Below are 24,578 nucleotides of genomic sequence, written 5' to 3' on the forward strand. Positions count from 1 at the left end.
GAGGATACGCCTGTTGGAGGGGTCTCTAAGCTAAGCTAAAAAAGTCAAACAAACAACCTGGCACCTTAAGTTGTTCTAATCAATGACTTAAAACTGATCTTTAAAGCGTTAATAATATTAACCATATATAATATTAGAATAGAATAGAATAATATTAAGAATTAATAAATTACATCTTATAAACTCTAAATGGTGCCTAATCAGAAAGTGTTCGCTACTCTTTTCTCTCTCTGTTTGTGAGCTGTTGTTTTAGAATTATACATGATAGCCTAATAGTAATACATTATATGGTTCCAGACTTTTGAATCACATTTATTCAGGTATTCAAATAAAACGAATTTAACAATTATATATATATATATATGACCTTGTGTGTGTAAATAAATAAATCCAATTACTGAAGTGTATCTGGCTGACAATTTACTGTTCTAGTTAGACTGTACAAGAGATGTTCCACAAAACTCCGTTAGTTGGCAGTAAAGCTGCATATGTGATTAAACGCAGAGGAACACTAGTGTCAGCTGATTGGAGCACATCAGGTGCTGTTCTTGTGTTTCTTCTAGACTTCTGTCTAAGCGCCGTTTATCCGCACGTTTACCCGACAGGTAGCGATGACCCGGATCTATCAGTAACAAGTCGATCACATGAGCCGACGGCTGGATATTCCACCATCACCTGGGTTCAGTGTAGGTGACTTGTGTGTGTGTGTGTGTGTGTGTGTGTGTGTGTGTGTGTGTGTGTTTGAGAGAGAGAGAGAGAGAGAGAGAGAGAGAGAGAGAGAGAGAGAGGAGAGAGAGAGAGAGAGAGAGGTTTTGTGTGTGTTGTGTGTGTGTGTGTGTGGGCCATATCTCACCCTGGGAGAACCAACACACACACACACACACACACACACACATACACCGTTTCTCCTGGTGTCATTGTAAATCTGCAGTGGAGAGTTGACAGCCTGTTGCTATCATTTCAGTGGTAAGAGTGTGTCCGGACTAAAGAGATGGCTCTGCTAATGGAGCACCAGTTCAGACAGCTGCCAGCTGACAGACAGGTGGAAACAAGACCGTTTTTGGAGGCTGTGTCATACCTTCCACCATTCTTTGGTAAGTGAAGTTTCCACAGTGTGACACAGTAGAGACCATGTAGTGACAGTCCTGGATATGCAGTTATGTGGAAATAAATGTGAGAAAGCTATTCTCAGATGTCACTGCCTGCAGAGAAATCGTGCTCCTCTATACACAAATTTATTTCTACTCGGCTTATTATGATTGAGTTGTCAGAGACTTATAGTCACAGTACAGGCCAGATTGATGGCACTGACCAAGTCATAATTAGTTTTAAGCATGTAGATTTATAGAGCTGTATAATTAAAGTGCTACTGACTGTTAAATTGGCTGAATAGGCACAAAAAATGTGAGATTTTATTTTAAAAGCTCGATGCAATGAAACATTTTTCTACCATTGTACATTTTTTATGTGGGATTTGTTCAACTTTGATTAATAAACATAAAACTTGTTGTGAGGGAAATCTGTCACAACACTTTAAACGATCTTCCTCTTTCCAAGAGATAATCTTTTTTTTTTTTTTTTTTGGATCGTATTTCTCCCCATCAAGCTGTCCACAATCCTTTAGCATGCATAATTTAATCCACTGGCCTGGATTTTAAGTTGTGAAAATTGATTAGTACGGTGTTGAGTTCCCCTTGCCCATTCACTGGTGGCATGGTGCACCAGGGCATCTTTGTGTGACTTCATTCTGTATTAATATGCCAAAGGTCCTCTATTGAATTTGCCACGTGAAACCCTTGAGAGGAACCAAGTCTGATGTCGATATTAAGCTCTTTCCTCCTTGCCACCATTGTTTTTCCTGACCTAGAAATTTCTTGGCCAACTTTCCCTCAAGCCATTAAAGTCCTGCACACTCATAGTACAGTCACACATGTATTTTAAATGATTTTGCCTTTTACCTTCTTCTTGGTTGTGTGGATGATACTTGATTGACAACTTCCTCACTATTCTGTGTTTTGTTGTGCCTATCATAGCAGTTCAACATATATTTTTATGATTGTTTTAAGTCTATGAGGTTCAGGGACATCAGCAAACTCCCACTGTGGTTCTCTCCAAATTCAACCTGAGAAGAGGGCTAATTACCCAGAATAATTAACAACTGTGTGGGTGTGCAGAGCTGTTCATGAGCCAAGAGCTGAACAAATGATGCTGTTTGTTAAAACAAAATTATTCAAGGGCTCATTTTTGTTCTCTGCAGCTTCCAGAAGCACTGAATCCATAGTGAAAAATCCTTATTTTGTGAATTGAGTGGAAAATACAGAAAGAACCACAGACCATGAGGATGTCTCTCCGAAACAAGATATGTTGCCATCAGTGTTGTGGCAATCCATCACATCAGCACAACAGAGTGGACTTTGTCATGAGTAGTTTCCACTATCAGCTCAGGAGCTGAAAGCTGTCTGTTGTGTCAGTGGGTCAACCAGGAGCCGTGTGTGGTCAGGACTCGAGATGTCTCATTGTTCACAGTCCTGTCACCAAATACTCAGATCCTCTGGCAGCCTAATTAAAAGACACCTAATGATAATACTGTGATGATGTATTTGGCCTGATAAGGCCTAATAAGGTACATTGGCTTTACCCTCTAGCGCCACTGTAGGCTGCAAGAGTCTGTATCTGATTGGTCTAGCACTTTGCTGCAGCCACACCATAAATATGTTGAACAGAATTAAAAGACACCAACTTAGTAACTGCACCTCTTCACATTTTGGACATCACTTTATAAATATGTCCCTTTAATGTAGCCTGTATGTAAGGTATTTTGGATTTGTTGATGCACTGGAATTTTGATTAAAATTTTTTTTGAAAACTGACCCACCAAAGAATAATGAAGGAAAGCTATTACAACCGAAAATGTGACATTTTTCAGTAGTGCATCAAAATATGTGTGAGTCAATTACAAGTTTAGATATTTGGCATTTGTCTTGGTCACAACCTAGTAACAGAAATCCAAAACTTTCTCATGATTTCCAACAAAAGCCATGTATAGATATAGACCTATACTTAAGTCGAGCTTCGACAGTCACTTCTGAATTACAGATGGGGGACACATAAAAGAAAAAGAAACCAAAGTGTATTAGTAGTAATGTGATGTTTCACCACGAGCATTGAACCATCTACAGTGTTCCTTGTCATTAATTCTTCAAATGTTTTGAACTACCTAGAACCTTGTCATTTACCACTGACACTACTCAGTGACCATTAGAACCTCTATAAGACCCCTAACAACTCTTAGAGGATCTCTAGAACCCCACCACGAACCACTACAACCTCCATAACCTCCCTAAAGAACCATTAGACCCTTCTTAAACCTTAAACCTTCTAAAGCTGCTTAAAACCCCTTCGTAGAACCTCTTCAGTGACTACTTAAATCTTAAAAAACCCTAGAACAACCTAAAGGACCTCAAGAACCTTCCCATCAACCACCAAAACATCCTAAACGATCCTGTGTACCTCCTCAGTAATCACTACAACCTTGTAAAGGACCCCAAGAACCTTCTCTAGATTCTGTAAATTATGTACTGATGTGATGAGTGAAATGAGAGTAAAACCCGGCAAAACATTTGTTAGCAAGGTTGTTAGAAGAATGCTGATATTCCTAAAATGGAAACAGTTTTTCTTTACAGTTCTCAGCCATACCCTTTGTAAATATTTCTCCTCAGACTGCCTTGGCTCTACAATTTTTGCACCAATTAAAGCTGACATATGTGGGAACATCACAGTAAGTACGACTGCTTTGTAAAGTGACTTGAGTCAAATATGTCACTCTGCTCTTATAAGGCTCATTAATTTTGTAATACTTTGAAATATATTGTTTTAACTACTAGAAAATCAAGGCAGTTTATGATACCAACCCAGGGCGGTTCAAGACACTCCAGCAGATTTTGGAGGCAGAGAAGGAAATGCATGGAGCAGAATGGCCCAAAGTTGGAGCAACATTGGCTCTCATGTGGCTGAAAAGGTTTGAGAAACTTTGTGGGGTTTATTTTTTTATTGTTGGCAAGCTCTGTATCTGTATAATCACTCTGCATGTCTTCTTTTTCAACAGGGGTCTACGATTTATCCAAATCTTCCTTCAGAGCCTGGTGGATGGTGAGAAGGATGATAACAACCCAAACCTCATTCGAGTCAATGTCACCAAAGCCTATGAAATAGCCCTGAAGAGGCACCATGGCTGGTTGGTACAACAGCTTTTCAAGGTAAGTTGTCTGAAATTTATTTTATCGGAAATTTGTATTGCAATTTAATAATTTGTAAAAAAAAAAAAAAAAAAAAAATGCAGGTAGTGATGTATAAATTTGGCATTTTCGTTTGCTTTTAGGCAGCTCTTTTTGCTGCTCCATACAAGTCAGATTTCCTGAAGGCCCTCTCCAAGGGTCGGGACGTCAAGGAGGAGGAATGCTTGGAGAAAATCAAAAAATTCCTCATCAACTTCACTGCCACTGTCAATGCTATTTATGAGATGTACAATAAGATGAATGCTGACCTTGACTACACAGTGTGACTGCTGGATGCTTCTCTTTTCTCCAGTGATTCACTTAGTTTACAGCCTCATCTACATTATGTAGTCTACATTTGTGCAGTCTACATCCTGACTTGACTCCCTTCAGGTCACCTGACAGCTAACTGTGAGAGTGTATTATAATACTCATTGTCATTACATGTCAAACATTTAATTATCTGTGTGCCTGCTCTGATTTCTTGGTATGCCTTTTTCTCACTGTTGTTTTTGATTCTGGGGAAAAATTTCCAATGCATCAGCAAATTTAAACATTACATTTTTATTCTCTATTTGAAGAGTCATGTCTCTTTATAGGACAAACATATATGCTTAAAATAACTGTCAGATATTTAAGAAAGTTATCCAAGAATCAAAGCACTACTTACTGGACAAATGTTTTTAAACCAGCAACAGGACTGTTACAAACGCATCAAGTACACAAGTGACGTGTTTGATGTTGACAGATTTAAGCCACACAACTATCAAATTGAACACGATGCAGAAATATAATCTTTGTTACAGTAGTTGGTACTTTATAGTGATATTGTATCTAATGTTTTTTAATGTTGTATATACTGAAGAAAACATTAACAATGGTACTTTTAAGCAGTGGTTCAAAATTAAAATATCTCATATTAAAATATAGGGCTATGGTTTATTTTGAATAAAGCAAAGGAAAATCCAGAACACATCCCACATATTTCAGAGAAGAAGCCATATGTTTTATCTTATGCAACATATGCTGTTTTGTACAGTTGTTATTACTAAGTTATTACATTGCACTGAGCTAATTATTACCTTTACCACCAGTTGTGCAAAGCATAGCCAGTTTAATCAGTATCATAAACCTGTAGTGTTTGATTCCCCTCATCACATACTGGATAGATTTTTTTTTTTTAAAACGCCCTACATTACTTAGAGGATGTCTGTGCATTGTTGTAAATGGCTTTTAATATTGCACATCTGTTTGTGCCTTGAAGTGGAAGTGCAGATCATTAAAGAGACCACATCAGATTTCCTGCCTTCATATATATTTTTATAAATGTCACCGTATGTAAACCAGGTTGGCCAATTAAGAACAAAATGTCAATTATTCCTGAGGCTCTGGTCACGTCATTGTAATGAAGGACTTGCTTTACTGTTTGTCCAAAGCAAAGCTTCATCCAATGTTTTTTTTTTTTTTTTCAGTCCACTCTGCTCTCAGGTGCTTACCTCCTACATGGTTGGACATAGATAGATGGAAAATTTTAGCTGACTGGCAAAGTTAAGCCAGATGTCAAATGCAATAAGCTTGGATATATCTTATGTTGATGGGCCCTGGTTAGTCTGTTCTGTTCTGAGTTCATGCGCTGGAATACTTGTCTGATGTCTCTTGTGGCTGAAAAAATAACAAATCTTGTATTTTCAACTTATGTTAAACCATAATTTGCAATAAAACATAAGTGCAACAATTCATGTGACCATTCTGCTGTCTAATGAGTGCTTTACTTACTAAATTTAAGGACATTTTGCTGCTAAAACATCTGCTTGACTAGAATTATAAATGCTGGAATTTTACCTTTAATTGAGTATTTACAGCAAGTAACAAGGATTCTTATTTTTTCTTTTTGTGCGTGCCTCTTCATGCTCTCTTTGCTCATGCTCGCCGCACCCTCCCCCAGGTGATTTATTTATAACAGTACTCTACCTCATTGTGTAATTTTGAATAGCTGAGAAATGGTTCAGTATTTATTCAATATTACTCTGTAGGTGTGAAGGTTCAGCAGTGCAGCCACCAGTGAAGGGCACTCTGGGATAGAGAGAAAGGAAAAGAATTAACCTTAACTCTCAGCTTTTCTCGGTAAAATAAAAATATAAATGTGTGTAGGACTCATAGACTGTATATAAAGAGGTAGGGCTTGACTACAACTAGGCAAATTGCTACTAAATGGATATTCAGGTGAGAGTTTTTTACTTTTTTAATGACTATACCAACACCCACGAGAAGATGAGAAATATCGTGTTGAGACCTTAATGTTATGTAATGACATGTCACCTGTGCAAACTTGTTTTTTTACTTCCAGGTATAAGCGAGAGCCTTCAAGGTTTTTCTTGGAACCAGCACCTAGCGGCCATTCCGGTACTGCGTGTTAAACTTCCGCGTTGACTGCACGCAAGGTAATGAGCTTGTCCCACCCAAAATCAGTGAAAGCATCTGTTGTTCTGCTGGACTTAATCGGACACATGAGGCAGAGAGAAGCTGCAGTTTAGTAAAAGCGCTTTGAGTCATCTGGCTGGAGTCACATCAAACCTACAGAGGCAGCAGAGAAGCGCTCAACGACCGAGAGAGAAATTACATTTGAGTTTTAGTTCTTTCAAGAGTTGGAAAAACTGTGCTCCAATAGACTTTTTTTTTTTTTTTTTTGAAGTATAAGATTCGCTTACTAGATCAAGGTAAGCAACACATCTGATTCCCATCCTTCTTTAGATGCTTTCTTCTTAAAGGTTTGTGTTTAACAAAAATAGTTTGCTGTATCTTACTTTGGAATTAGTTCAATAATTACTGAGAACGAAGTCTGAACTTTTTAATAATTACTCACGTTTAGGAATACTGCCAAAATTAAGTTTCGTTAGCACGTTTTTAATGTTTAATGGTTTTCTTTATAACTTTAATATCACTTTGCGTTTTTAAAAGGTTGGCATTATGCTTATTTTTATATATGCCCGCTTAATCCATAAATGCATGAAGTCTTTTTAGTAAATCTAGTCTATTGCCTTTAGAGCCTTAATATCTTATGTTTTAGCGGAAAAACGTTGCTTATATCATTCCCAGCAGACACTGGGCTCCATGTAGAGACCTCCAGCCTCTCTGGCTCTGGATAATGTCACATCAGCAATGACAGAACAGGAAGTCCCACATCTCCGAGGGGACATTAGATTCATCCACATTTATGAACTTTCTCAAGTGGATTTAAACTTCCTGACCCAATAAGTGGATAATATGTGAGCTTTGGGTCTACTTGATATTTTATGATCCCATTCTATCACTCTGACAGGTTTAACACACAGTGGGTCCTTTCTCCACTACACAACTTAATCCTTTGCTCCTAGTCTGTTGTAATAGTTTAGCAAGGGCAGCCTCTCTTTGGTCCTCTATCTTTTTACTATCAAATGCCTGTTGAAGTGTAAAGGTATGGTAATCCCATGTGTCAGACGGGGTTATTAGTCATTCCTCTTCCCTTTAGCGGGACCCCAGCTCCACTGTTTGTGTTGCCCCCTTACAGCAGAGTCTGGAAGAGATAAGTTGACAATGTCATGAACAAAGTCTGTGGAGAGACATGTGAAGATGTCATGTTGTACTAATTCCCTTGTGATAGCGTGCTGTAGCAGTGAAGTGGTGGTACGCAGAGAGGCTGGAAAATGTATGGCTGTACAGCTTGTAATGACTACATGGGTAGGGCATTGATTTAGTTTTTGTGTGTGTCCTGTGTTAAACAGACAGGTGGTGTGATCTGTCTGCTAGAGAAAACATGTCCTTCTGACCAATGAGTGGACAGACTCATATTAGCTTTGGCATCAGTCCTTTGCTATGTTTTCCACAGATCCCAACCCCAAACGCCAGAGCTGTTTTTACAACACTTAGAACGTACAGATTGCTTTTGTATATGATGGTTACTCTTTCCTGTTTCCTCAGCGTGCCCACATGCTTCAGCGTCATTTCCAGTTTCCCCTGAAGAGGAATTTGGCACATCATTGTGATAAAAGGGATGAATGAGGTACAGAGGGGTTAAATGTCAATTGTACAATTTCCAGGGTCCTTTTGGTGATTCTTGTCTTAAAATGGTTTCTCATTAGCTAAATTGTGTGTTTTATTTATTTATTTATTTATTTATTTTATTTTTTTTGGCCATCATCTATAGCAGAGACCACACCTTCTGAGATCCTGAATATTCACAGATTTTTATTAAATAAAAAAAGTGTGGCTGTTTTTTAGGCTTGAATCTGGATCAGGATCTGGGTGGTTTTCCACCTTAGCTGATTTTTTTTTGAGCTTATACTTCTCTCTTTTTGAAAACCTCATCTAAAATCTTACCAACAATATAATAAGATTAACTCTGAAAGGTAAAGAAGGTGTCATAGTTCTTCATACTGAGCTGTTGGTCATATCCTTCAGTATGCAATTTGGCCTTTTGGCAATAACAACCTATTGCACTTCTCATCTCTTATTTGTATATCCTGCTGTATATCTCTCCTGTCCTGCCTATCTCCCTCCTCTATTCTGTACATCCTCCTTCCTCATGGCCTGGAGATTGAACATCATCAGGGACATCTCAATTCTCTTAATGCTGCTTAAGCAAGAGCACATACACAAGGAAAGAAAGGATAGAAATGATAAAAATTGGGCTGCATCTGAATGTGAACAGACTTCTTTTTCTGTTTGTACAAGACTTTCCCAACTACCTAAAGGCCATGCAGCTCACTGAGAAGATTTTGTAATGGTTTTTATTCCAGGGCCGTTCTGCTCGCTTCAGAAGGTGCCACCTTGCCTTGTCCAAGGCCAACACCCTCAGTTCTGATCCTGCCAGAGCTGCTCTCTCTGTGGATGCGGGCGACCCCGCGGCCGCTCAGCCTGAGAGCGAGGCGGCGTTCCCCCTGTCTGAGCTCTCTCACCTGTTCGAGAGCGAGGATGGCTCACCGTCAACTCAAGACACGAGTCAGGTTTCAGCCCTGGAGGTGGTACAGCCTGGCCAGCCCGCGGACAGCAGACAGAACCTGCGGATGAAGTTCCAGGGCGCTTTCAAGAAGGGCATTTCTAACCCCATGGACCTGCTGGAATCTACCATATATGAGTCAAATGTGGTTCCAGGCCCCAAGAAAGCGCCCATGGACTCCCTCTTTGACTATGGTACCTACGGCAACATGAGCAACCAGAAGAGACGCAGGAAGAAGCTTCCAAGAGGGTGAGAAGGGGCCTCACTGTATCTAAACTATAATTCATCTGTGTTTCCAGGATCTAATAATTTTGTGTTCCGTTACACTTCTTGGTTTAGGGGTTTACATTTTTTTGTCTTAACAGTAGTAAACCTAGACTGGATGTTTTTTTTTCCAGGAACAAAAGGGCTGGTTTGGAAAAATGTTGTCATAAAAACAAAAGCCTCCCACAACTGCCACTCTGTATACAGAGGTGTGCCACATAAGGAACTATGTACACACACATAGACACACACACACACATACTGCAGTCTTTCAGCTCATTCACTGATCTAACAGAGAGCATGTTGTTGGTTCCTCTGCAGCCGTTGAGGTAATATTTAGGCTGCTGCCTGTTTCTGGCTGCCATACCTGTCCCATGTACTGTACACAGAGGTCCATTTATTGAAGCACTGAAGGGTGTGGGTGATGGTTTGTGGATCAAAATGTTCTCTCAATGAAATGTCAAAAAAAAAAAAGAATTCCTGGATTAGTGTTTTTGTGTCTCCACAGTAAAACTGAGACATCATGTGATGACGGCCAGAGCTCAGATCCACCAAAGGTAGTGAAAACATTCAACCGCTCTCTGCTCTTTGACTGTGTGTCACGTGGCGACCCTGGGGCCCTCGAGGGACTATTGGAGTACCTGCAAAGTCAGGAAAAGCGGTTGACTGATGAGGAGTTTAGAGGTGAGACTAAAATGAGTGGAGATATATATTTATATATCTGTATTGTTCTAAACCAACCACAGAAAATTACAACAAGGGAATAAAAAGGGCTTAAGACACTAAAACACTGGTTCAATCCTCGCTCTTTCACCCTGCTCTTAAGTCTCAACTCTGCCGACGGTCTGACGGTTTTACCTTTGACCTTTTATTTTCCTCTGCTCCCCTTTCTCTGCTGTTTTCAGTTCAGAGGATGTGAGAGGGAAAATGTGGAGTGATGTCAGAGTCTTTGTCCCACCAGAGGCAGGCCCAAAGACAGCTTCCTGTCTGTCTGAGGAGTTTTTCCAGGCTTGTAACAGGGAGCAGAGAAAAATCACAGCAAACCGTCGTCCCCCTGATTTAAATGGGGGTTTATGGTCTTCGTTTCAAAACTGAGAGACTAAAAATAGTGAGGGGTTGGCCTGACCCCTGTCTTAAACAGTTTGTTTTTAACTGCATTTAACTGCATGCCAATGCAATTCCCAAAACTCTGGGTATCTTATTTTGATATGTACTAATTCACAGTACATTTCAAGGAACATGTTTTACATGATAGTAGATCTTAACCAGGGCACCCAATTTTTTTCCACAAGTTACCTGGAAAGATTGTGGAGTAGCTCAGCACAAGTTAGCTAAAAGTAATAGATAATTGAGATGCGTAAAGCTAATTAATATACGGTTTAAATAACAGATAGCTAAGTAACGACAAACACTTTGAATATTGCTTAAATAGCAGAAAGAATACTGAATGAATGGTTCAAATAAGCTATAACAACAGCATCCACCTTTCTATAGTTTATTCATATATATAACATCAAAATCAATTCAAATGAACATCTTTGAAACATGAAGAGCAGTGTTGATAAGGGTGTACTTGAGTTCATCTGACATGACTGTGAGGGTGTGTCTGAAAGAAAAAATGTTGGGAACTACTGTAGGACAACATAGGACTATAAAAAAAAAAAAATCATAAACTAAACAAGCCTATGTAAATCAAAAATATTCTTTATTTTTTATCAAATTTTTCTACCAGAGCCATCCACAGGTAAGACGTGTCTGTCCAAAGCCCTGATGAACCTTTACGGTGGACAGAACAACACCATCCCACTGCTGGTTGACATCGCGGAGAAGACTGGAAACCTCAGAGAGTTCATAAACTCTCCCTTCAGGGATCTTTACTACAGAGGTATGGAAATAACCCAAAAATGAAAACATGCAGTTACATAAAACTCATTAGTAATTTAGTCAGGAGTTGTTTAAAGAAATAAGCTTCTCATATAGAGGACTACAATCCGCTCATCTCTGAGCTGAGTTGAAGCTGACAGAGATAGTGGCTTGTTACTCTGCCTGCCGGTGGCAAAGGCCCAGTTACAGGGAGAAGGAATGTATTTGCACTGACTGTATACAGCTCTGATAAACAGCTTTGTTTGGATTTCATTCTTCACGTTCTTGGTTGTGGGATAACAGTGACAGAAGCCTTCTCACCTTGTAACACACCAAAAAATGTGACGTTACTATTCATTGTTAGCTTGCATATTTCTCAATTTGTGTATTTTTCACAAGTATGTTAGTTTGAAGCAAGTTTTTTTTTTTTTCGCTCATGCAGGAAACGCTTTTTATGTGACGACATAAAAATGTTTAAGTGCTCAGTTTCTGTGGGTGCTGATCCTGTAGACGCCACCTGCACATAAATGTAGCCCTAACCCCTCACAGCTTTTATGACCTCCGCCCTCAAGTTCATAATTGGGCAACAGTTTCGCAAAAGAAAAAAATTCTGAAAAACATTCTCTCTCCCTGTTGTATTTGATTACACAATGCCTGTCAACATAATGAACTCCATACAAGTCAGTTTGCTTCTTGGAAAACTGTTTTTCATTTAAAAACAGCACACAAAGCAGTGTATGAAATAATGTTTCTGTGCTGTGTTTTGTCAGGCCAGACGGCGCTCCACATTGCTATAGAGCGGCGCTGTAAGCAGTATGTCGAGCTGCTGGTGGAGAAGGGGGCTGATGTTCACGCCCAGGCGAGGGGACGCTTCTTCCAGCCCAAAGATGAGGGGGGCTACTTCTACTTCGGTAATGACCTTTGTCAGGATGTAAATCTTGTTTCTGAACAAAGGAGTTCATTGTGCTGTATCTATTTATACTCTGACCTTAGGTGATAAAACACACACACACACACACATTCAGACTTAGGGGAAAGCCTGGAAAGCTGTTACTGTATTTTCTGCCTCATGTGGTTATAATGATGTCTGAGGTTTCTGTGACTTCACTGGTCACTTTTTCAATTTCCATATTGGCTCTAAGTTTCTGCTTCACCCACAAGTGGCTGTTGTGTCTTTTACAACCTGGAGTTGACATCAAAGTCTTGTAATGTGTACTATAGCAACTGCCAAGATAAAATAGTTAACGCATGGTACATTTTCCTGGCAGAGAAATCTCCATGCAGAAATGAATTGACATTAGACCCCACCCTTTCTCTTCTTAACGTGGCAGTTTTTGGCTGGACTAATGTAGTCAGGATACTCCTGTGGTCCAGCGGTGAACTCCACCTTACACCCAAGTGTTTTCTGAAGTATCATATGAGAAACCATCATTAGTAATGCTCCAAAAACACATGAAAAGCAAAGCATTATGTCATATGTTCAAGAGGGGCGACCAGTCAAAGGTGTCTGTGTTCTGCAGTGAAGAAAAGTAAACTTCCTCTGCTGGTGGGAAGGACTTCACTGACCTCTAAGACAAGGAGGATAAATAAATCAGAGCCTGTAAACTAAACTCAACACTGCCCTCTGCTGGCGTCTGTCAGGGCCCTACCTCCTCCATCATAGTATACTGTATGGCACCCACAGAAAAATATGTTTTTATTTATAACACCATGTCATCTTAACCTTTTGATGATGATTATAGCAGGTATAATTGATTTTAATGTCACTCTCCAAACACATTAAAAGAAAGGTAGAAATGGCTTGTTATGGACTCTGTTTTATTTTTTACCCAACCCAATTTTAAGAATTGTTTATTTGATTACATTCAAGTGTTATATTCCTCACCCATCACAGAGGAGATGATTTCTATTTGCACTTAGCACGGTTGTCATTCCCAAATCCCAGCGTGTCCGGGCACAGTGTGAGTAATTTGCTGCGGAGCTTTGCAGTGAGGTGAACAGGAACCTGGCAGGGCTGATGGCTAATGGGATTTAGACTCACGCTAACACTCTGCATGCACCCGTGCAAATCCATGAAGAGGAGCGTTTCTATGTGAGGTGACAAAGTAATCTGTCACCCATGGCAACGGCTCATTTTCAGCAGCTGCTTTTGGCACCCTGGCCCCATTGCGCCCCTCCCTCAAACAACTGCTAATTGTGCTGTTTTCATAGCGGGGATTTAAGTCAAATCTTTGATCCATGTTTAGCATGCTTTGCAAAAATATACAGACGCCAGCTACAGTTCTTAATTAACCCTCCTGTTGATTTGCTTATTTTTAATCTGAAATGCAGTTCTCTTAATCTCCTGTGAATTCAGTATGAAATGAGTGCTCTCTCTCTCTCTCTCTCTCTCTCTCTTTCTGTTTGCCCAGGTGAGCTGCCTCTCTCACTGGCTGCATGCACAAACCAGCCTGACATAGTGCACTACCTGACTGAGAATCCGCACAAGAAAGCCGACCTGCGGCGCCAGGATTCACGTGGGAACACGGTGCTGCATGCCCTAGTGCACATCGCGGACAACACCAAGGACAACACACGTTTCCTCACAAAGATGTACGACCTGCTGTTAATCAAGAGCGCCAAGCTCTACCCAGAATGCAGCCTGGAGACAGTGTTCAACAGTGATGGCATGTCACCCCTCATGATGGCTGCCAAGCTGGGCAAGATAGGGGTAGGGATAATGTGTCAAATCAGTGTGTCAAGCGGCATCAGTGTAATAAAAAGTACTTATCATCACATTTCTGCATAAGGTGAGCTTCTGTATATTCCCCTAGGTTTTTCAGCACATTATCAGACGTGAGATCAAAGACGAGGAAGTTCGTCATCTGTCGCGAAAGTTTAAGGACTGGGCGTATGGTCCGGTGTACTCCTCCCTCTATGATCTGTCTTCATTGGACACATGTGGAGAGGAACCGTCTGTGCTGGAAATCCTTGTCTACAACAGTCGCAATGAGGTGAATATAGACAATTTTGTCATTCCAACAGCTGAAATGAAATGAGATGTTTTTCAAGATCAGAGTATGAAGAGCAATATAACACCAGGCTTAATATAAAAAACATCAAAACAAAATATGAAAATGTCCAATAAAAGCTTCTGTGTGTGTACAAAGACCAGAATTTCTTTATTTTATTTTTATTACATTGTATCTCTGTCATGTTTCTGTTCCCGTTGTCAGAACCGCCATGAGATGCTGGCAGTAGAGCCCATAAATGAGCTGCTGAGGGCAAAATGGCAGAAGTTTGGTGCTGTCACCTTTTACATCAGCGTGGTTTCCTACCTCATCACCATGATCATCTTCACCCTGGTGGCCTATTACCACCCAACACAGGGAACGGTGGGCACGGCAATGTAGATTGTTCTCACAGAGTGGCTAGATTGCATGGGAACAAACCAGTGATTCATAATGTGAAATTGTTAAATGTACCAATGCAGCACTGAATTTTCAATACGCCACATGAACATTTATACCATAGCAGGTTTTCAATATTTTCTTTCTTTCAAAATGTATGTTCTGTTTTTTTTTTAATGTAGGCCTCATGTGCTGCACATCAGAGAGCTTAATACTGTTTTCACAGCAAATTCTAATTTCCTTATATACCAGAGCAGCAAATTTATATTCTCAATTTCCTGAATTTTGCATCAAGTGACCTTTTGCTGCACTATATTAAAGGAATATTTAAGGATTTTGGGAAATACACATATGTCCTCTTTTCCCAAGATGTAGATGAAAAGACTGATACCACTCTCATATCTGTATGCTAACTATGGAGCTACAGCCAGCAGCTGGTTAGCTTAGCTTAGCATAAAAGCCAGAAGCAGGAATCCAAACTTCAAATAAATCAACCAAAATCCACCTACTATCAATTATAAATGTTTCTAATTAACACATTATATTCTAATAGTTTAATCTGCATGCGAACTGAAATGTGAATATGGATGGAGGGTGACATGCTAATACTAAACCAAACTAACAGGCAGCTGGCTCCAGCTTTAATCTTAATAGACAAATATTAATAACAATCTTCTTATCTAACTGTCTGCATGATAGTGAATAGATGTGGTTCCCTAAAAAGTTTAACTAATTTGATGATGTATAGTTTGGTTTTATCAACTAGTATTCCTGTATATGGTGAATTGTGAGCCTATATAGGCTACAGTAAATCACGTTTTATTGCTAAGACATTCAGATTGAGTTGAATCTAAATCAAATGAATGTCATCGCTAAGTCTCGTCTTCTCTCCATCCAGCCCCCGTACCCCTACAAAACATCCTCAGACTACCTGCGGATGGCGGGGGAGATTGTGACCTTGGCATCAGGAATCTTCTTTTTCCTCACCAATGTGGGTAAACAAGTTCTGACGCATCTTTACGGACTGATCACTGGTTGTTTCACCCCCAGTTCTCAGTCTCTTGCAGCAAACTCTAAACTGTAACGATAGTGTTGTTGTCAGTATGGAAATGTTTCTCCTGCTCTTTGCAGATTAAAGACGTCTTCCTCAAGAAGTGTCCTGGGGTGAAGTCTTTATTTATTGATGGATCCTTTCAGCTGCTGTAGTAAGTCCCCATCCTCGGTCCTTTCCTCCCCCTCTTCCTCATGTCTGCCGCAGCTCTCGCTGATTTTTACCTGAGGCAAATTTTGCATCCTCTTAATTGAGTCATCTAATTAATATCTCAACCCCCTCCTTGGCATGTTTTATAGTTTACATCTTTAATTAAACCCATGATCCAAACAAAGAGCAGAGGATGTCGAGCACCTCTCTGAACCATGTTGATTTAAATCATTAGCAACATGGCTGTGATGTCTATATTCTGTTGTCATGTATTACTTCAGTATCACAGACTTTAGCATTGGAGCTGGTTGTTTGACAAAGTTTTTCTCTGTCCTCTCTAGTTTCATCTACTCTGTACTGATTGTAGTCACAGCTGCTCTCTACCTGTCTGGCATTAAAGCCTATGTGTCTGTGATGGTGTTTGCACTTGTCCTGGGCTGGATGAACACACTTTACTTCACCAGAGGCCTGAAGCTCACTGGCACCTACAGCATTATGATACAGAAGGTTAGACACAGGAGGAAACTAACAGAAAATTAATTAACCTTAAGTATCACCACTCAAGAGTCTTAACACTACTTTTTATTTTTTGTTCTCAGATTCTTTTCAAAGACCTTTTCAGATTTCTGCTGGTGTATGTGCTCTTCATGATTGGATATGCATCAGGTAGGCTTACAGGATGTGTTATTACTTACTATTTTACTTACTATCCTAGCCTCACTTCAAAGGTAAAGAAAGAAAGAAAATAAACTCTAGTACCTCTAAAGTTGGTGTTATTTCTTTTTGATCCTTACAAAAACTGTGGTGTAACTGTGTGGTTTTATTGGGGTTGTACCTGTGTCTGACTATTTCATCCTGCTTGAAGTCTTCACACCAAGTGTACCTTCTCCAGACTGTAGCTTCATATTTAGTGGACAGATATGAGAGTGGTTTGGATTTTATCACCTAACTCTCAGCTAATTCACTCAAGAGAGTGAATTAGTGTATTTATCAGAGTGTTGTATATTCCTTTAAGTGCTTAGAGATGCGTAACCCAGCCTCCTCTGTTCCCACCCCACAGCCCTGGTGTCCTTGTTGCCGGTGTGTCCTCCATCAGACGCTGTGTGTGATGGGGATTGCCCCACCTACCCCCATTGCAGGGACCCAGATACTTTTAGTACCTTCCTACTGGACCTTTTCAAGCTGACCATTGGGATGGGAGAGCTGGATATGATCCACAGCGCACAGTATCCAGCAGTCTTCCTCATCCTGTTGGTTACTTATATCATCCTCACTTTTGTGCTGCTGCTCAACATGTTAATCGCTTTGATGGGGGAGACAGTGGGGCAGGTGTCGAAGGAGAGCAAGAAGATCTGGAAGCTTCAGGTGAGCTGGTTGCTTGTGGTGGGCAGTGACTGAGGAGTCAATCCTAAACATCAGCATTTAGTCTGATTCAATACTAAAGGGCCAGTTCACTCTGATTATCAAAAGGGGTTAGTGTTAATGTCAGTGTCTCATATAGGGAGAATCACATTTCTTTTGTTTTGCTTGCAGTTTTGAACAATGACATTTAAACGAGACTAAGAGTTTACAACCACATTAGTGGCTTTGTGAGACTGCATGCTAACATGCTCAGACAGACAATGATAACATGCTTTTGTTTAGCAGATATAATGTTTATCATGTGTGCCATCTTAGTTTAGCATACTAGCACGCTAACATTAGCTAATTAGCTCTAAACACAAACTGCAGCTGAGGCTGATGGGACTGTCATTAGTTTTGCAGGTATTTGGTCATAAATCAAATTGAAATTTCGACCTGATAATGGTGCAGGTTTATCAAAAGTAAGGAATCCCCAAAGTTTTTACAATTAATACTGTGGGTACTGTGAAAGTGTACACTGAATTTCCAGGCAATCCATTTAATAGATGTTGAGTTACTACCCTCAAAAACACAAATATGAATGTCATGGTGGCACTAGAGGAACAATCACAGGACCACTGTAGTCATAGGGATTCATCCTGTGGGGACCATGATTTCTGTACGAAATTCCTTTTCATTTTCACTGAGCAGTACAAACTCAAGAACAAATTCCATTCACCTCCATTGTATTTTGGGTGGAGGTAGATATCTCATAGCCAGGACAAATAAGGACAAAGCTATCTGGATACCACAAGAGGTTAGTGAGGAAATATGTTTCTGTAGTTTGAGTGGAATAAATACTCTAATTAAACATAATAATAATGTATACTCACAGTGGGCAACGACCATCTTGGACATCGAGCGCTCATTCCCAGTCTGCCTCCGCAAGTCTTTTCGAGCTGGGGAGATAGTGACTGTAGGGAAGAACTGGGATGGCACACCTGACCGACGCTGGTGCTTCAGGTATTTCTGCATGATTCATAGTCACCGTCACTCAGCGGTACCAATGCCACTTCAAAGCAAACTGTCAATCCTGGCCGTGTCTTGTTATATCAGGGTGGATGAGGTTCACTGGTGTCACTGGAATCAGAACCTGGCGATAATCAACGAGGATCCAGGCAAGAGCGAAACCAGCCAAGCCAATGTGTTGCAGCAGGGTGTTGGAGTCTTGAGGAGAGGTGAGATTCTTGCTGTGCTCTCATGAATAAATGCATAGACAAATATGGTGTATATTCAAATGGACCACACGCTCATTGAGTTTCACACTGATTAAAGAAATTCCTTCCTCTTTTTATACCCCTCCAGATCGCTGGTCCACAGTGGTCCCACGAGTGGTGGAGTTAAGTAAGGGACGTGAGGCAGTGATAGAGGTGTGCTGACGCCTGCAGATGACTAGGGCAGTCCTTCTTGTAAAGAGACAGTAGAGAGCCATCAGCATCAGTGACATCACTCTGCTGGGGACAGTTTGGCCAATAAGTGCACTAATTTGCACAAATCTCATGTGCCTTTTGTTCACATAACGTATTGTAAATATTACAGTAAGACAGTCAGTGTAATAGGTCTGTGCCCACACCGAAACACTGGAATGTTCAGTGTCTGGAAAATAACTCAACCCATGATCTGAAAAAAAATAAAGAGAGTAAAAAACACCAGCCCTGACATTTAAAAAAAAAAAAAAAAAAAAGGAGGAAAAGGTGGCATTAATGAAACAGTAAGCTGTATAATCAGTTTTTTACTCACAAAGAATAGGGAACATGTCATGAAAATGTACTGTATTTCTACATTTTAGACATCAGAAGCTGATCACTCAGGGATTGAAGAGTCAAAGTATTTCAGCATTTCCAGTCTCATTACAGTTTTACAGAGAAGAGAATCATGGCTTCTCTAATAGCAAGTAGAAGCACAATTACTGTATTATTGCATCAGCAGTGTAAACAAAAGTTTTGATAAAAATGCCATTTATGAATATAATTGCAATACATATTTATAGAGTGAATAGAATTCAGCTTTTAGTTGCTTGATTAATATTTAAAAAGATCCTCAATGATGTGTTCATAAAGAGTAAACTGTATATGCTGATTTGAATGTTTATTTTTCAGGCTGTTAGGGTTGGGGGAGTGTATAGAAACAGGACATATCTACTTTATACAGTATATATTTTCTTTCCATTTTCTATTTTGTATCAATCAAATAGTTTCCAAACTATGAAAGTCTCAGGCTTGGAATGCCAACTCAGGCAGCACAGCTTTCATTTGAACTGAAACAATGCACTGTGCCAATTTCTGATGTGTGCATTATTATATGAATACAAAGACATTGTTCTGAACAAGATGGGCATGATGAGCAGGTTGTAGTTGTCAAGCAAATGTGCAAATATGAGACAATAGCCTTCTGTATTATGGTTTGTCTTTGAATTTCTAGAGTTATTGTTCCTTTGCAGCTGGGGTATTTGCATAATCAAGTCTCAGGCCTTGCCATTATGTACTTCCCTCTATTTGCTGCAGTGTTTTCATTGCAATTGGCTCCTTGCCCTATACAGCGTCTTGTTTATGCGCCTCTACTGTACGTATGCATGTATTTGTGTTATTGCACTACATGACAGGGTTTGATTAAGAGCAGATAGACCATGCAGTCTATTTCCACTGATTCATTGCCGTTGAAGGTCACAGGTCATTGTTCACTATGTTTACATTGCTTTTATAAAGAGACGTGTCTATGCATTTTTATATGGTCTGTACATTGCTGCACAGAACAATAAACACTGAATTTATTTTGTAAAGCACAGAGTAGTCTGTCTTGCAGTTCCTGCATAGATTTTTCTCTGCATAAGATGTTTTCCAATCAGTGTTTGAATCACTGATTAAATTATTTTATCTGAGAATATTTGATACTAATCAACCAGACATGGAGGAGCATATCCATTCTACAATGAATAGGCAGAGTGAAAGAAGAATGAAAGAAAGAACATTTTTTGTTAGTATGGTTTTGTATGATGTTTCCGTTGCTTTAATAAGAGTGATAATGGTATAGATGGACAAGCCTTTTAACATATACAGTTATGGTCATAGCATTTAGCTATCACCACAATTTTGTAATGCTTTGGGTGAAAAACACTAATCTTCTATTACCATACTTACAATCAAGAACGGGGCCGGCTCTACCAGCAGCGCTCCCCCAAACAAATGTCTTGTCCCCTCAAATCAAAATTTTAGAAGTTAATACATTGACGGTCCAGACCTCCTATCCTACCCTCCCCGTAGATGTATTATGAGAGCAATCAGAGGCGGTTGCTAGGCGGAACACAATCAGGAGGGCAACTTTTTTTTTTTGTCGTTGTTGGTTTGTGTGTGTTGTCATTGGCCACGGGGGTGCGCAGAGAGGCGGAGAAAGTAAGTTGGAAAACAGATGTAAACCAACGTTTGAGCCGTCGTCTCGGTTTGTCAGTACTGTGAGAAAACTTATTTGCTGAAGAAGCCTGGATGCTGAACCAAGCTTTGAAGCTGCCTTTTTGTCTAACACGAGTGTGGCTGGACGCCGAGCACACCTGCGGCGCAAAGGTAAGGCTAAGGAGCTAGCTAGCAGCTAGCGTTAGCATTTGCGTTAGCGGCGGGCGTTAGCAGTAGCCTTCTCTTGTAATTACTTTTTTGACCTTATTTCCTTGTTTCCTAAACAATATTTTATTTGTGGCGGCCTATATCATTTATGTTCACGCTGCTTTTCTGACCACGCTGCCCGGGGCGAGGCTGCATGGACATGGACACACGGAGCGGAAGTGAACCGGGTGAATTTAGGCAGCTCGCATTAACGATGACTATGCCCGTTACTCTTAAGTGCATTAAAAAGTAAAGCCACTGACCGTTATCTTTTCTTTATCAAATCACATGTTCAACAAGCCCTTAGAAAAGCGATATATTCAACAGTTGTTCGCAGTCTCACGAAATGTTTAACACAACCACAGTGTGCTGGTTAAGCTAATGGCGAATTGTCTTAACGAAAGGTATCTGTATGTAGTCTAACTGGTTAGTTTGGCACTAATCTGAAAAGTTGGCAAACTCCTGTAAACTTCACTTGATAAGATAAACTAGCCTCTCGACATTTTAGATTTCTTTTCAGTGATATACTGAATTTACAGTGATTTTGCTGTTGCTGCTCTAGAAACATTATTTCGTTGTGTTTAAAATATGACTCAACTCTACTACTGCTCTGAATTTATTCTTTAAAAAAATGAAAAATTAAGAAATCATTTTCACAATCATTTAGTAATGAAAAAGAACGAGGATGAGCTGGACTGATAAGGGTCTGGATGGACAAAGATGAAACCCTAATGATACCCATCCCTGACTTCAGGCTGTCTGTATAGAAGTAATGTAAAAGTAATTAGCAATATCAGAAGATAAATGTAATAGTCAAAGTAATCTGTTACTAGATGTAATTCGCAACAGTAAACATTATCTGTAAATTTAGAATTAATATGTAATAAGAAAAGTAATATGTAATGGGAAAAGTAATCTAATATTAGAGGTAACAGTAAAAAAAGTAATCTGTAATATAAAAACAATGCAAAAGTAATAGTAATCCAAAATAAAAGGAAAAATGTCACTTTATAGTAAGGCATCAGAACTATCACAGTATAGTATGTTGTCAAAAATATCAAATGCCAGTATAGTAAAGCATCAAAAATGTAAAAAAAAATGTTTTTATATTGGAAGGTAGAAAAATTTTCAACATTAACAAATGTTATTGTTAAGGATCAGTCAAACTGGGACTGAAAAATATCTTAATTTCAGTTTGATTGTACATGATAACAAATTCTTGATTATGTGTATGTGCTAGACACACTATACTACACTGTACAAAACAATATCAATTCTACAAATACCATATTGGAGTGAGTTGTTTGTAAGTGTGTTAATTTTAACTGTTGGTCAGAAAGTGATTTTGACAATATCTTTACAGTATGAAACAACCAGTTCTACACTTACTTTTTACTTAAAAATGTTCACATAAGCTGCTGCTAAGACCTTTGTAAACTTGATTATTATTCATTAAATGAAAACAACACAAAACAGAGACATTTTAAACGTTTTACTGAAGAAGAATAATCAACACAAGTTAAAATCCTGCATTCAAAAATGTACTTAACTGATTATTGTTGTGCAGTTCACAGTAACATACATGATTGCCTCAGTGATTAAATAAAAATTAATAATCATTTTACTTTTACCCAAATATGTGTTGCTATTGGTTCTTCAGTAGGTGATGACAGTCAACTGTTCATTTTCTGACACAGCCCTCTAATGTTTGTTAAATACCCTGGTTCAGCTGTTATGTTGAATATTTATCTGTGTTTTCATGTTGACGAGGAATAGCTAGTAGTGTATTGATCATTTTCCTTTGTATGTTTCTCTTTGATTTCCTCCAGATGACACCACTTTGTCCACGACATCGTCCACGATCGCAGAGACTTCGTCCATGATTGGAGAGACATTGTTGAGGATGAGGGAGACATTGTCCATGATCAGAGACCTAGTCCATGATCGGAGCGACCTTGTCAAAGATGAGAGAGACATTGTCCATGATCAGAGACATTGTCCCATGCTTCGTAGAGACCTTGCGATAGAATCGGCGGAGACGGGGGTCACCGATTTGACGGCATTGCCCGCGATCATGGAGACATTGTCGATGATCACAGAGACGGCGTCTATGATCTCACAGACATCGTCCACGATCACACAGATATTGTCCATGATCACAGAGACTTTGTCCATAATCTCAGAGACATTGTCCGCGATTACAGAGACATAGTCCACGATCACAGAGAGTCTTCGTACAATGAAGAAGTTCTTTGAGACCAGGACAGAGACCTCCAGGTAATTCACAAGCAGCTTTACATCAACTGTCCAAGACAGAGCATTGACATTAAATTGTTTCTGTTCAGTATTCAGTATATCAGACAAGTGTAATGATAGAGGTAATCTGCAATATAAAGATAATGTATAAGTAATATATATTAATAGAAGAAATGTAAAAGTAATTAGCAATATCAGAAGTAAGATGTAATGGTCAATGTAATCTATTACTAGAAGTAGTTTGTAAGTCATAAAAATGTCAAAAAATGTCATAACATAGTATATACAATAGTATGTTGTTAAAAAAGTACAATAGTATGTTGTTAAAAATATCATTTAAAAAGGCCATGATATGTTTCTTACTACACTAAAATGTCATGGTATAGTAAGGCATGTAAAGCCATCAAATGTTCAGTTTCAGCTGTAATGTTGAATATTTATCTGTGTTTTCATGGTTAAACTGTTGATGAGGAATAGCTAGTAGTGTGTTGATCATTTTCCTTTGTATGTTTCTCTTTGATTTCCTCCAGATGACACCACTTTGTTTTGTCCACGACATCGTCCACGATCACAGAGACTTCGTCCATGATTGGAGAGACATTGTTGAGGATGAGGGAGACATCGTCCATGATCAGAGACCTAGTCCATGATCGGAGCGACCTTGTCAAAGACGAGAGAGACATTGTCCATGATCAGAGACATTGTCCCATGCTTCGTAGAGACCTTGCGATAGAATCGGCGGAGACGGGGGTCACCGATTTGACGGCATTGCCCGCGATCATGGAGACATTGTCGATGATCACAGAGACGGCGTCTATGATCTCAGAGACATCGTCCACGATCACACAGACATTGTCCATGATCACAGAGACTTTGTCCATAATCTCAGAGACATTGTCCGCGATCACAGAGACATAGTCCACGATCACAGAGAGTCTTCGTACAATGAAGAAGTTCTTTGAGACCAGGACAGAGGCCTCCAGGTAATTCACAAGCAGCTTTACATCAACTGTCCAACACAAAGCACTGACATTAAACTGTTTCTGTTCAGTATTCAGTATATCAGAAAAGTGTAATGATAGAAGTAATCTCCAATATAAAGATAATGTATAGGTAATATATATATATATATATAATATAAGAATTAATAGTAATAGTAATCTCAAAGAAAGATGAAAATGTGACAGTATAGTAAGGCATAAAACATTTAACCAAAAAAATTACTTGGTAAGGAATCAAAATTAAAAAAATAATGCATATCATAATAAGACACATGAATGTAGAAAAAAAATGTCAAAGGCATCAAAATGAAGTCAAAAATATGTCGTAGTAAGATAATGCAACAAAAAATGTCATACTACA

General features: G+C 39.3%; 2 protein-coding genes across 2 annotated transcripts; both read left to right on the forward strand.

Moving 5' to 3' along the window:
* Positions 1-509: 509 nt before the first annotated feature.
* Positions 510-6,009, forward strand: gltpa (glycolipid transfer protein a). The gene is made up of 6 exons (XM_018668348.2): positions 510-686; positions 965-1,094; positions 3,720-3,778; positions 3,885-4,018; positions 4,106-4,256; positions 4,379-6,009. Exons 2-6 carry the CDS (start codon positions 992-994, stop codon positions 4,559-4,561), a joined length of 630 nt encoding a protein of 209 aa, XP_018523864.1. The 5' UTR covers positions 510-686; positions 965-991; the 3' UTR covers positions 4,562-6,009.
* Positions 6,010-6,739: 730 nt separating this feature from the next.
* On the forward strand, positions 6,740-20,149 carry trpv4 (transient receptor potential cation channel, subfamily V, member 4). Its single transcript, XM_018669749.2, has 17 exons — positions 6,740-6,991; positions 8,232-8,313; positions 9,050-9,498; positions 10,022-10,197; positions 11,246-11,398; positions 12,147-12,287; positions 13,788-14,086; positions 14,190-14,369; positions 14,592-14,750; positions 15,664-15,756; positions 15,897-15,970; positions 16,308-16,473; positions 16,566-16,632; positions 17,027-17,331; positions 18,203-18,330; positions 18,424-18,545; positions 18,673-20,149. Exons 2-17 carry the CDS (start codon positions 8,305-8,307, stop codon positions 18,744-18,746), a joined length of 2,595 nt encoding a protein of 864 aa, XP_018525265.1. The 5' UTR covers positions 6,740-6,991; positions 8,232-8,304; the 3' UTR covers positions 18,747-20,149.
* Positions 20,150-24,578: the final 4,429 nt, after the last annotated feature.

The sequence above is a fragment of the Lates calcarifer genome, linkage group LG13 (genome assembly GCF_001640805.2).
Source record: "Lates calcarifer isolate ASB-BC8 linkage group LG13, TLL_Latcal_v3, whole genome shotgun sequence".
In the NCBI taxonomy this organism is placed as follows: domain Eukaryota; kingdom Metazoa; phylum Chordata; class Actinopteri; family Centropomidae; genus Lates; species Lates calcarifer.